Source organism: Symphodus melops, assembly GCF_947650265.1.
Source record: "Symphodus melops genome assembly, chromosome: 16".
Taxonomy (NCBI): Eukaryota; Metazoa; Chordata; class Actinopteri; order Labriformes; family Labridae; genus Symphodus; species Symphodus melops.
Window position 1 is genome coordinate 13,986,126 of NC_136706.1, and position 16,210 is coordinate 14,002,335.

The 16,210-nt window shown below is 39.7% G+C and overlaps 1 protein-coding gene across 4 annotated transcripts in view; it reads right to left on the bottom strand.

The window, feature by feature from the left end:
* palm2akap2 (PALM2 and AKAP2 fusion) overlaps positions 1-16,210 on the bottom strand; it is a 75,839-nt gene that overhangs the window by 28,696 nt on the left and 30,933 nt on the right. For all 4 annotated transcript variants that reach the window (XM_079364705.1, XM_079364704.1, XM_079364707.1 and 1 more), the window contains exons 5-8: positions 8,351-8,465; positions 7,434-7,455; positions 6,337-6,453; positions 4,068-4,895 (exon numbers count right to left, since the gene is read on the bottom strand). In XM_079364705.1, coding sequence (XP_079220831.1) covers positions 4,068-4,895; positions 6,337-6,453; positions 7,434-7,455; positions 8,351-8,465 — 1,082 coding nt within the window. The remainder of the gene's footprint in view (positions 1-4,067; positions 4,896-6,336; positions 6,454-7,433; positions 7,456-8,350; positions 8,466-16,210) is intronic.

The window sequence follows — 16,210 nt, forward strand, 5'->3', positions numbered from 1 at the left end:
GCTTTATTAGCAGTGCTTTGCACAAAAACAGCTGTCTTTTTGGTGATGAAGTTCTCATCAGTATACGCTTAATTCAATGTCATTATATGACCATTCAAGTCTTGTGACGTGTTTGTATACTGTTTGATAATGGTTAAATGAAAGGTTGTTCTTGTTTTATCTTGCATAAGAACAAAATACTCACAGTAATTTCTGTTTGTACTGCAAACACCCTCCTCTTTTCTTTGGGACTGATTACTTATCCTGATTGTATTTGTTTTTAAACCTTTGTGGTTTAGATTTGAACCTTTGAACTGAGTTTATGACGGCATTTAGCATGTTGTAATAACCACTGCACTTGCATGCATTCACCCATGACATCAATGATCTCTCAAACACATATCTGAATCTAACGCGATTTTTTAAAATAGCGTGTGCTTGGGTTGAGTGTTGTTGTTAGTGGCAGTGAGTATTATAACAGATAAGGGTGCAGTCAGGAAGGCTTGCGATCTCTTTGTCAGTTGCCAAAGAAAAAGTGAATGTTAGAGACAGATGGAAAGAACAACAAGCAAGAGACGGCAGGAGGGCACTGGAGAAACTCAGCTTTATTGATCAAAGATAGAGAGAGGATACAGACATCAGAGAAAGAGAGGGAGAGGAAGAGGGAAAGAGAGAAAGAGAGAGAAAGAGAGAGAGAGAATGTGTAGCCATACAAAGAGAGAGAGAGAGAGAGAGAGAGAGAGAGACAGAAAGACAGTGTGAAACAATAGAAAATGGCTCCTTGTTTTAACAGTCCATACAACCATGAGGGCAGGCAGACAAGAAAAAGAGGGACCCCTACAGAGTCAGAGGAGTACTGCAGGCGTGGCAGTGGGGCTGGTAAACTCAACAAGTCTTTTGTTCTTGTACTGCTCCTTGCATTTCATCAAAAACACACACAAACCTATACAGGCAAACTGGATTGGTCAAACTGGATTAACTTGAACTCAGCCTTACTCTTTCTCTCTCATCTTTTTTTTTTCTTAGATAGTAATTGGATTTTGTGTAGGTACACATGGTAAGTGCATTTGCTCCATTGCACATTAAATGTGTGCATTACACTTTGGGGATCTAACCCTACATGTTTAAAATTACATTTCTTTGCATAGCCTCCAGAATCTTTCAAACAAAACAGTCATGCAATGAATAAATTGTGTGTCAATCTGGGACACTGGACTGGACATCATGAGTAATTGTCCGCAGCCTTCACAAGCCTTGCAGTCTGTTTGCAGCACACACATTTAATGAGAGAGTGATAAACTGTTTGGAAGAACCATCCTTAAGTGTTTTTTTGTTGGTTTTTTTCCCCACAAGATCTGTTCTGATGAAATTGTACCCAGGATAAACATGCAGGTGGTGAAAGGAATAGCGTGATTTTTAAAGCATCTTTTGTCAATAAAATGTATTATCTCGCAGATGGCTTTTACAATTAAACATCATAGACTTTAAAGCTTTAAAAATAAATTATACAGACGGCTGCTTGCATCACTGTAAGAAAGCATTGTTTGGAAAATGGTCAGCACGTCTTTTAGTGGACAGTGATTTATAGTTGCTACCATGCAAATTAAATGTTAAAGTGTGCTTGGATCCTGCCTCAGACCGATATTCTAATATCCTAAAATGCCTTCAAGGCGAACTGTCACATGTATAGTATGTGAATGGAAGCAGCTGCCAAAAGTTCTTTAAAAGTGGTGTGGTCGGAAGAGGGGAAAACGTTGTGAGGGGTTAATTGTAAGATTACACACAGCAAAGCAGTGAAGTTAGAGGATGAAAATATATGAAGGTGGTGTTTGGTGCACTCATACAGTCGTGACATGGAGTCGTAGAATATAACAGTACATTTTCTAGTACCCAGAATATTCAGAATTGTTTCTAGAGCTCTATATATGTGTTGAAAATAAAATCCTCACTAAATAGAATATAGAGTATATTTACATTCTTTATCTACACAGGACCTGGATGGGCCTGGTGGTCACCAATCAAACAGCAAGCTGAGTCTGACTGGCAGCAGCGCTGGCCAATCACTTTAAAGCATGAGCGTATGAGGGCGGAACTATTGTTCTGTCCTGATAGATGGGATTGTAGAGCTGTGCACAGAGCCATGTGAGGAAATAACTTATTTATCATAAATACGTTTTTTTTTTTTTCATGTCTTTCATGGCTTTCAAAGTTAGTTATTTGTGGAAATATAAAGTGTTCGATGTGTCTAAAACATACCAGGATCTGGATTAAGGGATACACCCCCTAAAGGCAACGTAAACATTCTCAATCACATTATCTTTTCCACTCACATTTAGGTTTACTGATATTACTTTAAAGACAAGCATTTCTTTGTATTGTAGAATAGCAAAGTGTAGCTACTAACTCTGGAGACACTTGTTGAGCAGCACCAACTCCTCTATCCTAAAAGAACTTACATACAAGAGCCTCTATTATCATGCAACAGAATGAGGATGATGACTGTCAGTAAGAGCCTTTCTGAAACGACCTACATTGTAGTACACATGATGTTATAATGACACCCAGGCCACATTATTTGTAGCACCCTTGTAAACGAGGGCCTGGTTTGTGACTACAGCAAGAGCTGGCAGTGTTTTGTCTCTTTGTGCAGAGCATAATAGATCTCTCCTGCTCTTCTGCAGTGATTAAGAGAATTTGAATGGACAAGAGGGTGAACCTTATTTCCAAATTTCTCTAAAAGCTCAGCCGAGTGCCGTTGTATAGTTGTAATTTACAAATATGGTAGTGACTGCTAATATTCACACCTTTGTTCCCATGCTGTTAGTGGTAACCCATGTTTGTTTTCATAGCTGGAAATACATGTTCCTTGGCTGCCGGAGTGTACTCATTAAGCTGCCGTAAGTTCCTGTGCTCTATAACCTTAAGAAACACTGGAAAAAAATGACTGTATCATACCAGCAGCCAAACGGTTTTAAACTGCACCTTATTGGCTGCCAAGTTTAAAAGTACCAGAATAAGAGGAAGTGACCTCAGCAGTGGAATAGCTCAAGTTGAAGAAAATGACAGAGATAGAAAGATAATTGACACAGAAAAAGTAAGACAGAGAAGAGAGATGAGGCGAGAGAGTTGCGCTACTATTCCTAACAGTGTCAAAAACCTCAGGTTCCCATGGAAACTGGCATCCAAACAATTCAATGGCCTTTCAAGTTTGAAAACAAAAGAAAAGAATGCTCAGGTATCAACAGCAGTCAAAATAAAAGTCTCTTAAAGATATCTAAATCTCTAACTAAATTTTTTTTTTGTCAGCATCATTTGTTTCGAAGAATGAAGAGGCACATGAAGTAACCAAGGCAACAAGTTCCACCCTCGTCGTTTGGTCAGAGGGAGTTGTTTGAGTTCATGTGTTGGGTTATGTGTTTGTTTACATGTCTGTGTGTGTTTGGAAGCAAAACAATATCAAGCAAAGGGGATAAAAAAATAAAAAAAGCAAGTGAGAAGTTATTGAAAAGAAGAAGCGAAAAAAAAATTACTGAGACTGTCCATCGTTTTGAATGTTTTATAAACTGGCTTATTAAAGGAGAAGATCTGTTTGATTGTCCTTGAAGCAAGATGGACTGTTTTGGTTAGACAGCATGGCAATGGACTTGATTGTCCTTAATGTCTTACTGACTGCTGAGAGAAGTTTTATATAAACTGGTAAATGTTTCCACCTCCTACCAACGATATGGCAGCAAGAAACCACTTTATTCCTGCATAATTTGAATTTATGAAATACATTGTGTTGTCCGAGGAGACAGGCGGCTGGCAGAGACTCTTTTTGACAGAGGAGGTGACAAAAAAGCAGAGATGTGGAGGTAATAACTCAGTTAAGTAAAAAGTCAAAGGTCAGACAAGAGTATGTATGCGTGCAAGTGTGTGCCAGCCATTCAGAGTCCAGAGGAGGAGGAGGAAGGCAGGGCTTCTGTTAGTAACCATCCAGAGACAGATGAGGAGAGAGGGGTGTTGTGGGTAATAATAAAAGGATGGAAGAGGGAGAAGATTCAGTCACATGAGGATGCAGCACTGGCAGCGTTTCCTCTTGTCTGTACCTGTGGCAGGGGTGAGGCCAGGTTGGGGTGCTGTGTTGGCGTCAGCATTTGCAGGGGGCGAGGAGGCACTGTCGGGCTCACGGCCGTCTGATGACAGTTCCGTGCTTGCTGCCTCAGATGTGGCTGGCCGCCCTGACACGAGGTCGGCTGCAGTGCCGTCAATGATGGATAGGTCAGTGACTGTCTTCTCTCTCAAGGATTTCTCATCATCTTCGTCTATCAAGACCACCTCGGCCTTTACGGCGCCATCGAAACCAAGAAGCCGCCTGCTCTCGCTCATGTCGTCAATGTCCTGGTAGCCGAGGAACACCATGGTGACTGGGTGCTCAGCCGTGGCTTGGGGAGGAGAGGTGAGCTCGGTGCCTGAGTTGGCTGAGGAACCGGGCTGGGTCGTAATTGGGGCAGATGGGGGCATCATGCCGAGTCGGGTCTCCCTCTGGAGGGTCACCTGGGCTGGGGGGCTTGAAGGGATGGAGGGTGGCGCACAGGAGGGTGGAGACAGATCATCGACATCTAATGGGGAAATGTAGGCTTGTGGTGCAGCTGGGGTCACAGTCACCTGGCCCTTGCTTCCGTCTCCACCGTGTGCGGCAGGTCGAGCAGCTCGCTGGATCAGCTGGTCAACCTGCGCGGAGCTCCAACCGTTCTCCACTGTGGTGGTCGACACCCCCCCTGAGGACGCGACCTCGTAGACCACTTTTCGGCCATCATCGAAGACTTTTACCCCACGCGTCCCAGCATCAAGCGGGTTCACACGGTTGGCCGACAGGATGCGCTGCTCTCCAGTCTGCGGGTCATGCTGTACGTTGATCTCCATGGCAAACATTGCTGTTAGAAAGGGGGATGAAGGGGAGGAGAGACAGGGAGGAGGGAGGAGATAAGTTGCAGAAGGGAGTGGGATTTGAAGGAACAGTGAAGGGGATGGGCGAGTGAGAGGAAGGGCAGTGGGGGGTTTGGGAGGAAAAGTTGGAGGGAGTGAAGCGTGAGGATGGGGACACAGTGCTCTCTCAAATGTGATAAATACATTCAAACAGCAACATTACGTAATTTATGAAATTAGTTTAACACAAACCATTCCTCATCATTATTTTTCAAAGATGCTAACCACAGATACATGAGTGTAAACGAGAGAAAAAAACGCTATCCCATCATTTGACATTTTGCAGAGGGTCGTTTTTGGTTAACTTTAGGTAAACTAACATTTTACTGATTAATTAATTAAGGCTATTACCTCTTGCCAGGTACTGTTAATGACAACCTATGAACAATGCTGCCAGTTTAAAAGCCCAAGATGTGCTTTAATTTGGATAATGTCAGAACATCTACGATCACCACAATAGGTCTCACTGGGTAATTCTTGGCATGGGACGATTTATGCTGTAATAATAATATAAATAATAATAATAATGAGATTAATCATTACTGCTTTAGTCAAATATATTAAGAGTTGATTTTGCGAAGACAAAAAATAGTATATTTTTTTCCTTTATTAGATCAGAATCAGAATCAGAATCAGATTTATTTGTCATTGATACAAGTACAGGTACAAGTACTGTTTAAATAGATTATTAAAAAGCATACAAGGAGGATGAGCAGTTTAACATAAGCTATGGACAGAACTCTCTTGGCTATGAACACTTTTGGTTTGGGGTTATAAAAAAGGAAACTGGACTGTAGAGCAAAGCAATAGTCAGATATCAACAGTAAAGCTGTTACTAATCTGAAACTCACTCAAACCAAATCTAAAGGTCATTAAAAAAAGCAAAGTTCTGCATGTCAGCATCACAATCCTACAGTCAAACGAAAGGCGAGCCACAACTGAAACAAAAAAGTCCTAATACTTGTTTAAACTGATATTAATGCAAATCCAATCACATAATCATAATCGTTATGAATCTGACGCATGCTTGTAATTCTTTTTCTTATTTTTTTTAATTAAAAAAATGCCTGGTGTTTCTGTCTTTTAAAATGTAATAACTGATGTAAAAAAGTCAAGTCAAGTTTATCTGGAGCCTTTTGTCCATTTGGTTTATTTACTATCACCTAATACCTGAGACACCCTGTTATGAGTGAGTTTCATCTTCATGTAAGATTTGACATTTTTGTGAAACGTGCGTATCTTTACCTCCACCCTTTCTGTGCGCGTGAGTTCGTCCTGCTTATAATCCGACTTGGCTGCTGCCCAAAACCATCCTTTCGTCCCTTCCTCCCTCCTCCCTCCCTCTCTCTTCTCTACCCTCCCTCACCCTCCTCTCCTCCTGTGTCTTACCAGGTCTTGGTATGGCTTGCTCTCCAGAGGCAAGTTGGCCGGCCGGAGGCTGCGTTACCAGGATGAAGCGGTCTGGATTGGGATCCGAGAGAGCGGTGGACATGCAGCCGGTGGCATCTAGTGAGCAGGAGGACAGGAAGGGAAGTGACACATGGTCAGAGGGACGTAAGAGGCCTGAGAGGGAGACACACAAACACACACTCACACACCAGGCTCATGCCGATTCACGCATACACACCGGTTACACACACAGACACACTTCAGTGACGTGTAACCGCACCCTGATACAAAAACACACACATAGATCCCAGCCCCCAAACACAGACTCTAACCACACCCCTGAGTGACCTGCTGCCTCTGGTCCACACACAAACACTCTCTCACACACACCTTCATATACACACACGGCATCTAACTTGCCTCATCCCTCTGTTTCTGTGTCCACGGCAACTCTAGCACCCCTGAGGTTCAGTGCTTATGCAGCAGAAGCGTGTGTGTTTGTGTGTGTGCTCGATGGCAGGAACAAAGCTTCGGGGGCTTATGGGGCTTGCTGGTGAATAGGAGGGGATAAAGGCAGCGACTGCAGGCTGCAGAGTCATGGCCTTGTGTGTGAGTGAACCTCAATAGTCTTGCTAAGCCGGGTTCTAAAGCCAGTTAGTGTCTGTCTGAGTTTTAGTGGTTGTGTGTGTTTGTCGTGCAGATATCTAAATGTCTGTGTGTGTGAGACTCTCTGTGTGGGTTAAGGGGGGTTTTGAGGTTCCAAAGCGAGTGCTGGCCTGCATCTCTCTTGCCTCAGCGAGACTATTATCACACACACACACACACACACACACACCTGCACGCACGCACGCACCTACACACACACACACACACACACACACACACACGCACACAGAAATAGAAGTGGCCCAACTGCTATGAAATAATGAAAACATAGGAGAGGACATCATCCAACAGAGATGTGTTTGATTATTTTTGGTGTGCGTGTGTGTGTGTGTGTGTGTGTGTGTGTGTAGGTGCGTGCGTGCAGGTGTGTGTGTGTGTGTGTGTGTGTGTGTGTGTATGTGTGTATGTGTGTATTTTGTCACTGATCATACCATTATCCTGGTTCATCAGACTCTGAAAAAGAGAGAAGAAAGTCCACATGAGCCAGAACAATTTTAAAGAATGACGGAATATACTATTGTTAAACAGTGATGAGATAATATATCATATGTAGGTTTAAAAGTCCTGATGCACAGATATTTGTTTGTATTTTTTCTTGTTAGCAACCCTAGTCTACTACTACTAAATAATAAATCATTAAAAAAAGTTATCATGAATTTGAAAACTAAGACTTGAGATATGAGTACTATTTGTATTTGTGATTATTTAGTTACAGTCAAAATAAAAACAACTGTTGTATTTCTAACTAAATTACAACCTCATTGTTTTCCTTACACTTCCTTACAGAAGTACAATACAAAAAACATTTTCACAATTTGGCTTTACTCCCAAAAATTAAAATGTAGAAAAATAAGACAAAATTAAGACAATATCTCTCGATTACATTGTAATTAAACAAAAAGAAAACAACTGATAACAGGTAGTTTAATTTAGGGTTCAGTCTGTACAAACATGGGTTTGGAACTGCAAGGTTGCCGGTTCAAGTCCAATACTGACCAAAGTATGGAAAATGGTCGTTAGAGAGGTGATAAGTCACTTCCTGAGTACTGCTGAGGTGCCCCTCGTGCAATGCACGGGACCCCCAACAGCTCTGATGTGTAGCAGCTCTCTTTGTGTAGCAGCCCCACTCTGACATCTCTGTCAGCATTAGCAATGCATGTCCATAGGTCATGTTTGTGCATGTGAGTGTGTTTCGAGTCCTATGTTGCATAACAAGCACGTCATATCAGAGTGCTTCAGAGTTTTTATATTTATTTCACAATTACACCACAATGGTTTTAGTGATACTGAAATCTTTCAATGCTAGCCATTTCTCAAAGCACTGTTTAAGCCGTTCTTGTTGTTTTACCTTTTGCAGGTCTTCTATTGAGCGCTCTGTCTCTTTCAGACGTTGTCTGAGGACCTGCTCTTTGGCCGATATCTGGGACTCTTCACTTTCAAGTGCACCGATTTCAGACTCCAGCCTGCAATCACAGAAACAAGGGAAATCATCTTCTGCCATAATGATTTAAAAAGCTGAAAATCACTGTCCTTTAAACGAAAAAAAAAAAAAAAAAAAAGGGACAGTTTTACGTTTAAAATAGGGATCAAGTCACTTTGATGTATTTTTTGAGAGGGCAGGTTAATTTCTTATGATAAGATCTAACTGCAAAGCTAGTCTGTAACTTGCGTATCTCCTGCAGGTACAACGCAAAAGTACTCCATTACACATATTTGCATGCTTGCTCTACATATATTTTATCTCTAGCATGTGACCTCTAGACACAATGATACATTTAAACTGAACAATGAAGTTTAACATCTGGTCAAAATGTTCCTCACACCACCTGGCCCTGTGGCTATCAGATTTCAGTCAGACCTTACTGTACTTTTATGTCAGTCTTTTGATGTGTACGATTGGGATCTGGATTTAGTCCAGATGCTTAAAACACACTCTGTGACCAGAATTAGAAGGCGGATGGGTAACTCGCAAAGTATTTGCCCCCACATCCAGCATCTATCATCTTGTAATACACAGGTTCATTGTCAAATCAGCCCCATGTGGGGCCAAATTTCCTCCTTTGGAATCAATAAAGTAATATCTTATCTTAATGTTAGCCCCTGATTTCTGCAGAACCCTTTTAGAACTCACTTTTTCATATTGTAATCATGCACTGCATCCTGAAGGAGATTGAAATGTTCATTATAATTTTATTGAGATTGACCAAAGACCAAAGATTTATATATCAACTACACAATGTCCTGGCCCCCAGGAGGGTTCAACTCAGGGTGGCCAAGGATTTGTGTGCTCTGATGTTGTCAAAATTAGATGTGCATGAAAATCCTGATAAAATACTTAATGGATGGTTTATACACGTCTTTTGGTAATAAAAGTATGTGTAAATCTATTCTGTAGGGATTTTATAAATGGAAAGTATTTAAACTGTTGTTAATTTTTGAAACCTGTCGTTATTCTTCTTGTTCCTCTGGGGTCCTAGCTAATCTCCAAGGGAAGATGGTTAGGAACCCTTGATCTAATGACACTAAACACGTTCAGCAATGTTTATCAAATTGTGAAATCATCTTTCTTATTTGACAGAGATGCAACTTAATCCACCAGTGGGCAAAGACTTGGCAACAGCTTTACTTCCTATATATTCTGGGCTTGCTCGCTAATTTACAGAAGGTGTGATTATCAATTTCTTGTATTCTGAAGTGTGAGTAATAACCTATTTGAAGCTGAATATTAAGTAGTCACATAAGTCAGGTGGATTTTGCTTGCAAGTATGAGAAAACAAAACATGATCAAAGCCTTCCAAGGGGACCAAATACCTTTTTAAAAGTGTCTGCTTTCTGAAGCATTTTTGGCTCAAGGATAAATGTACTGAACTGAGTCATTGGTTATGAGAGATCAAAGGTTATGAATAGATCTGAAAATTTATTTAAAGGTATACATTTGGCTTGTAAGGGAGTTCTTTCCCAAAATGTTCCCAAATAACTTTCTTACTGGCGATAAAATGTTGAGTTGTTTCTGCCCTGCTAATGAGAGAAACTAATTAATGTCTTTGTTTCATATATTTTCCTCTGGATAATCTGTAATGTTTTGGTGCCGTTTTCTCCATTTTATCTAAAGAAGGCCTATGTTCAGACATAGACTAACATATGCAGGCTCATAAGGACATTTAAGACGTGGATGTAGCAACAATACAAGGAAGCGGTCAGGGAGGAGGACCAGCTTCCTCACTGACTGCCAGCACACACAATACTTTCAGAATGCACTCCGCTGGGAGCAAAGGAATTTGTGCGTCAGTTTGTGTGACTGCATATGTGTATAACAGATATTAAGGATCATAACAATGCCCTAAACAGTCAGCCTTCCCACAGTATTCAAGAAATAACAGGGCTCTCTTATCATAATCAGCATAGTGACCATGAAAAAGCACAGGTACACACTGTCCTAAGTCCTCTGTTTGAGCTACTGTTGATGTGAAGCAGCTTACAGAAACATAAGGTTGCTAGTCTGAATTGGCCACTTGTACTATGAATTGTGTTGTTTTCAAAACATCAACATTACACCTAGAGGATATCTATGGAACTGTTGGCACTTTTGTTTGCTGTGTTTTTAGTCTCTGCCAAAAAACCTGGCGCTTTGGCAATGACCACTAAGGTTTAAGTAAACAAGTCCACACAGTCTGATCGCATGCACATTTCACTTTGCCAATGTTTCTACTCAAGCTCATCTTCAGCGGAGCCGTGCTTGGATGTTATCCATCTACCTGAGTTTTGTACTGAGCACCAGAGATGCATGTTTTCAAAGCTACGATAACTGTGGATAAAGCACCACAAAGATCCAAAGACAAAAAGCAAAGTGATACACAAAATGTATACAGTTTATATTACTCTTTAAATTAGGTGAAATCATTGAGATAGGGATTGCTTATGCATAGAAAGGTGATTGCAGTATAGAGCAGTAAGCATGCCCAGTGCAGAAGCTGTGTTACTTCGGGTCAGGGCGGCAGTCGAGCAGCTTTGCAGTGAGAGCTAGAGCTTTTGTTTGCTGCATCAGTCACATGAATCTGTTGTTTGTCATCGCTGAATGTAATCCTGAACAACACTGCAGACCACCTCAAAACAAAACAAAGCAGAAGACCAGTTTCTTATCACAAAAATTGTCCTTGTGTAACAGTGTCCTTAAGCCATTGTCCATATAAAAAAAGAACTGGCACTGTTCAGGGTCGTTCAGTGATAAATGAAATTACACATTTCAGGGGTTCACGAATTCAAAAACAAAAGTGTATTTTTGTTCTGGCTATGGCATGATTACAACAAATATAGTACCTTTCACACTAGCTATTTTCACACCATTGTTCATTCTGAAGAAAAGACTGTCTTATCAGGGTCCATTATACTGCTATATGTCAGACTCATACGGAAACTTGATAGCAACTTAATTATTAATTTTATTTTCACCCCTAGTGAAGCTCATTGTATGTGAGATTGTGTGGGTGAAATGAGCTCGTTACGCCCTTGAATTTACTCTGGTTCACTTACTCCACTTTGCCGAGTGTTTAAGATCTTCGTATTTTGAGGTCCAGGTAGAGCTTTTAAAAATGCAGTTAAGTTTAGTTTGGTTGAGGCCTCTTTGGACCTTGGTTAGGTTCAATTAGAAATGTTGATGTCACATGAATTTGTAAAGGAAACACAAATCTGAATCTTACAGATTTGCATAATTTTACTGCCTCCCAATTGATTAGCAACTGAATATAAAAGTGATAAATACATTTCAACGGTTCAATAACAACCCAATAACTGCATTAGAAAGATAAAGACTGACGTGCTTCCGTACATCTGCTTTCAACCCTCCCTTTACATATTTATCCAACCCTGATGCTAAAATGTCTAAAATTATTCGATAAAGTCAGCAGAATTACACTCCCTCGACACATATTTTGGTAATGTGTAATGTTCAGACAGACGACACCTAACACCAACATGTTTTCTAACCACTCTGGAATCAAAAGTCTGGCTAAGAGGGTGAATAATATTATTTGACTTTCTCCGCCAAAAAAGATGAATCTTTTTCAGACGTTTGTTAAAACAGGAGTCAATGTCACGAAGACATCTTTAAAAGAAGATGGACTGTTTGTTATCTAACCTACCAATGTAAGCTCTCAAAACAATGATTTGGCTTTATAACAGAGATGTTAGGCTTCTAATGTAGCTATGACATGGTTCGGAAAAAAAACTCATGGGAAGAAAAAGTGTGTTACAGTGATCACTCTCATCTCTTACAGAGTTTTTGACCTTATATCCTAAATGAACTTAGCCCGTGTTTAATCACGTTACAATCTGCAGCACATTTATTAGTTATTGAGAGACATGATCAATTAGGTCTCGTTACACCCACAGCTATTCTTTTTTTTTTCTTTGTAGCAGATGTCTGTACAACACTACCTCTTGTGTGGCTACTCTTCCCTGCTCCTCCCTATCTCATTTCCTTGTTTCCCTTTCAGGCAGGAAAATGGATCTAACTTTTGCTTCCTGTAAGCTGCATGAGATCTTTCCAGAATGGGTTAGAAACAAGATTTGTGACCAGAGAATGGTGCAGGTTTCTTATCCCACCCCATCACCTCTACATAATCATTATAAGTGCCAAGACAATTGTTTGTAGAGTATGTGTGGTCGGGGAGTTCAACAAGGTGTCTGCAATCTAGTCACAAGTCGTCTTTGTGAGTATAACCTATTAAATAGACAGAAAAAATAACTCTTATATTGCCATTATACTTTTGAAGCAACTTGATCTGTCTGTGGCCTATAGCAAGATTTTCCTTTGTAGGAATTATTGATTGCATGATAAATCACTGAATAGGAAGAGCTGATAAGGAGTGAATATAAAAAAGGGAACTATGTGAGAATGAAAGATAGAAAAGAAACCAAATTGCTGACAGCTAAATTTTGAATTATTTGACCATTACTAAAATATGTTGCAAACTATGACCTGAATTCAAGAGTTTGACACTATTTGCATTGACGATTGACAAACACATTTCCTAAAGAACTCATGGGCAGCATTGAATCAGTGACTTCTCAATGTTTTCCTGTGTGTTAATCAGCTCAAATACCGACAAACAACACTGGCAAAGGTCATGTTTGTATCTGGCGCCCTCTAGTGATAGAAAAAACTAATATCACAATACTGAGCAGAGAATAAAAAATAAAATAATGGCACTAAATCTGTTTCAGACCATACCAAGGATAAAGGTATGGTCTGCTCAATGTTGGGTCCCGGGAAATATAATTGCAATAAAGTCTAAACTTCAAACTTCATGTTGTTGTAATTTGCTCTCTAATCTAAATATATAGATAAAAAAAATAGTTAGAGGAGATATTGTTTAGTTTAGACGTTTGTTAGACTGCTTTTTATTTTGAGTCAATTCAAGTAATTATGGATGAAGTCTTCTGAATTAAATACATTTTTGGTTGTCCTATATGACCAGATATTACTTGAAATTCCCATATGAGTATATTTATTTCCACAAAAGTGGGATCATTTGGTTAAACAATTGTTACATATTATGTGAAGAGCTTTGTACACGATACAAACAATCACATTTCCACAAGTTTCATTTTTAGTCTTAAGAGGGGGTCATGTGTTTCATACGTGTGTGTGTGTGTGTGTGTGTGTGTGTGTGTGTGTGTGTGTGTATGTGTGTGTGTAGGTGTGTGTGTGTGTGTGTGTGTGTGTGTGTGTGTGTGTAGGTGTGTGTGTGTGTGTGTGTGTGAGCAATAGATGTGACCATGACCTCACACTGTCCCTCCCTCTTCTGTGCTTCTCTTTATACTTCTCTGTCTGGCAGAGCTTCTATCTCTGTGGCAATCCTGAAAGAGACCAGTGATGTCACTGTCCCGCCCTGTCAACCAACTACAGGCCAGTTGCCATGGATACTCCTGGGTGGGCAGCAACTGCTTTCCACATCATACAGAAGGAGGAAGAGCAGACATCTGGTTTTATGTGTGCTGGATGTGTATGCTTTTGTGCATGAGAATGTGTGTCTATATGCAGACAGACTGTGTGGGATATAAATATGGACAAAACAAGAGATGAAGTGCAACCACAATGTGTTTCTGCAGGATACTGCGTGTGCGCTGTGCAGGATAGTTGAAAAGTTGATTTCTAGGTTCAATTCTTCTTGGTGTTTGCTCAAGGTGGAATAATGTTTAGTTCTCTATAAAAAATATTACTTACAGTACGGTCTAGGCCTGCTCTATGTTGGGTCCCGGGAAATAGTATAAATCATAGTTCTACATGATCTAGACCTACTGTTTTGTGAAGTGTCTTGAGATAGCATATGTTAAGAATCAATTTTCAAACACATGAAATTACACCAGTGAAGCTAATTAGATATTTAATATACAAACATCCGATCAACCTTTTCCAAGAATATTGCAGACATAACAAAGTTCCTAACAAAATCCCTGTTCTTCTCAACATTTTAGCTTACTTAGACAGAACTTAGAAGACTAGTAAAGCTCTATATAAGCGTAAGTCCATTTATATGATGCTGTAAAATATTCAGTACTCAAAGTGCTTTTAACTGCAGGCAGTGGTCACTATGTAGTAAGTGTCTTGCCATAGGACAATGGGATCGAATTTGTAGATATAACACATCTCCTACAGCATAGAGGCCAAAGTCACTGATAAAGGCTGCATCCTGTATCTGCATTCTGTCACTCCTTGTTATTCACACTGACCCCTTATCTCTAGTATAGACTCATAGCTGCTTCCTTGTGTTTCTGTCCTAAGGGTTAAACTGTACAGAGGCCAGAGAGTAAAGTTGGAGAAAACAAAACAACAACAGATGATTTTTTTAACCAAGTAAGATCTAGCTTGTCTTAAGTTTGAAGTGTTTATTGTTGTAATACTCATTTTGCCCACCAGAGGCTTACGTGTATGACAAACGATTTTCTTTTAGACACTGTCAAATCATTCATGTTCTTCCAGGTCAGTCCTAAACGTTCCTTTTCTCCATATTTTACACCATCAACGTTATTTTCATCATATCAGGGACACTAAACAGGGGTTTTGCCAGTCGTCAAAGGCAAAAAAAAGCCTTCATGGCTGTCTAAACAGGATGTAAAGATTGCTCTTGCAGTTTTGTTCCGTCCTATTTTTCTCCTAAATGATTAACTGTCCTTGACAGCAATTCACACAGAACATGAAATATATATAATGTATAAATCCCTTTCTTTATGGGTTCCCAGTCATCATATGATCCATTGCTTACAGTTTACATGGTTCAAAGGGCAAATTACAGACTGTGTTTTCAAAGGCAAAACATAAATAGAATGAGAATAAAGAATGAGTATAACTCTATTGTAAGAGCGATCCAGTGGAAGTAGTAGAAGCTAAATTATAACACATAAAGCTTATTTCAATTTGTAAGGTTGTTTTCTAAACCTTAGCACAGTGCTATCCATTCCTTATTCTAAAGGCATTTTGAGGTTGTTAATAACACATTCTGCTGGTGTGAATAATATTATCCTGATGATTAGAAGAGCTGTCCATGAACCCCAGCTCTGTAATTGAATAGGACTGTTGCATTCATTGAAGACACAAGAAACTACAGAGTTTGCTCTGAGATTGCGTTCTGTTCACCTCCAGGTCCTTGAAAAGATGAACAACACAAATTACGTTTTAGCTTCAAGATGCATAGAATTATGATGTCTTTATTCATTCTCATTACTATTATTAGTTAGTACTATTATTATTTTCCATCAAAATTGAGTTATGAACATGTGTGTCCAAGTCTTGTTTTTTCTTTTAACAGGTATTCCTTTTTAACAAGAGGAAACAGAAAATGTTGTGTTTCTGATAGATAGTTGATGCATGACATGAAGTTTGGATGGGGGATTACTTCAAATGTAAATGTTCAGCCTCACAAAACTCTGTTGCCACCATTAACTTACTTGACATTCTTTATTGAAGTTCTTAATTCTTTATTGAAGTTATTTCAGAAGACAATAACACTTGAATTGTAATTCAACTAAAGGAGTCTACAAAAGGAAAAAAAAAAAAAAGCCAGAATACAAACAGAACAGTGTCCCTGAGGACACATTGTTTTTGTTCAGGCAAATATTTTGACAGCATCTCCTGTATTTGATCTGATATTATCTGTAGTAAATCTAGATAGATAGATAGATAGATAGATAGATAGATAGATAGATAGAT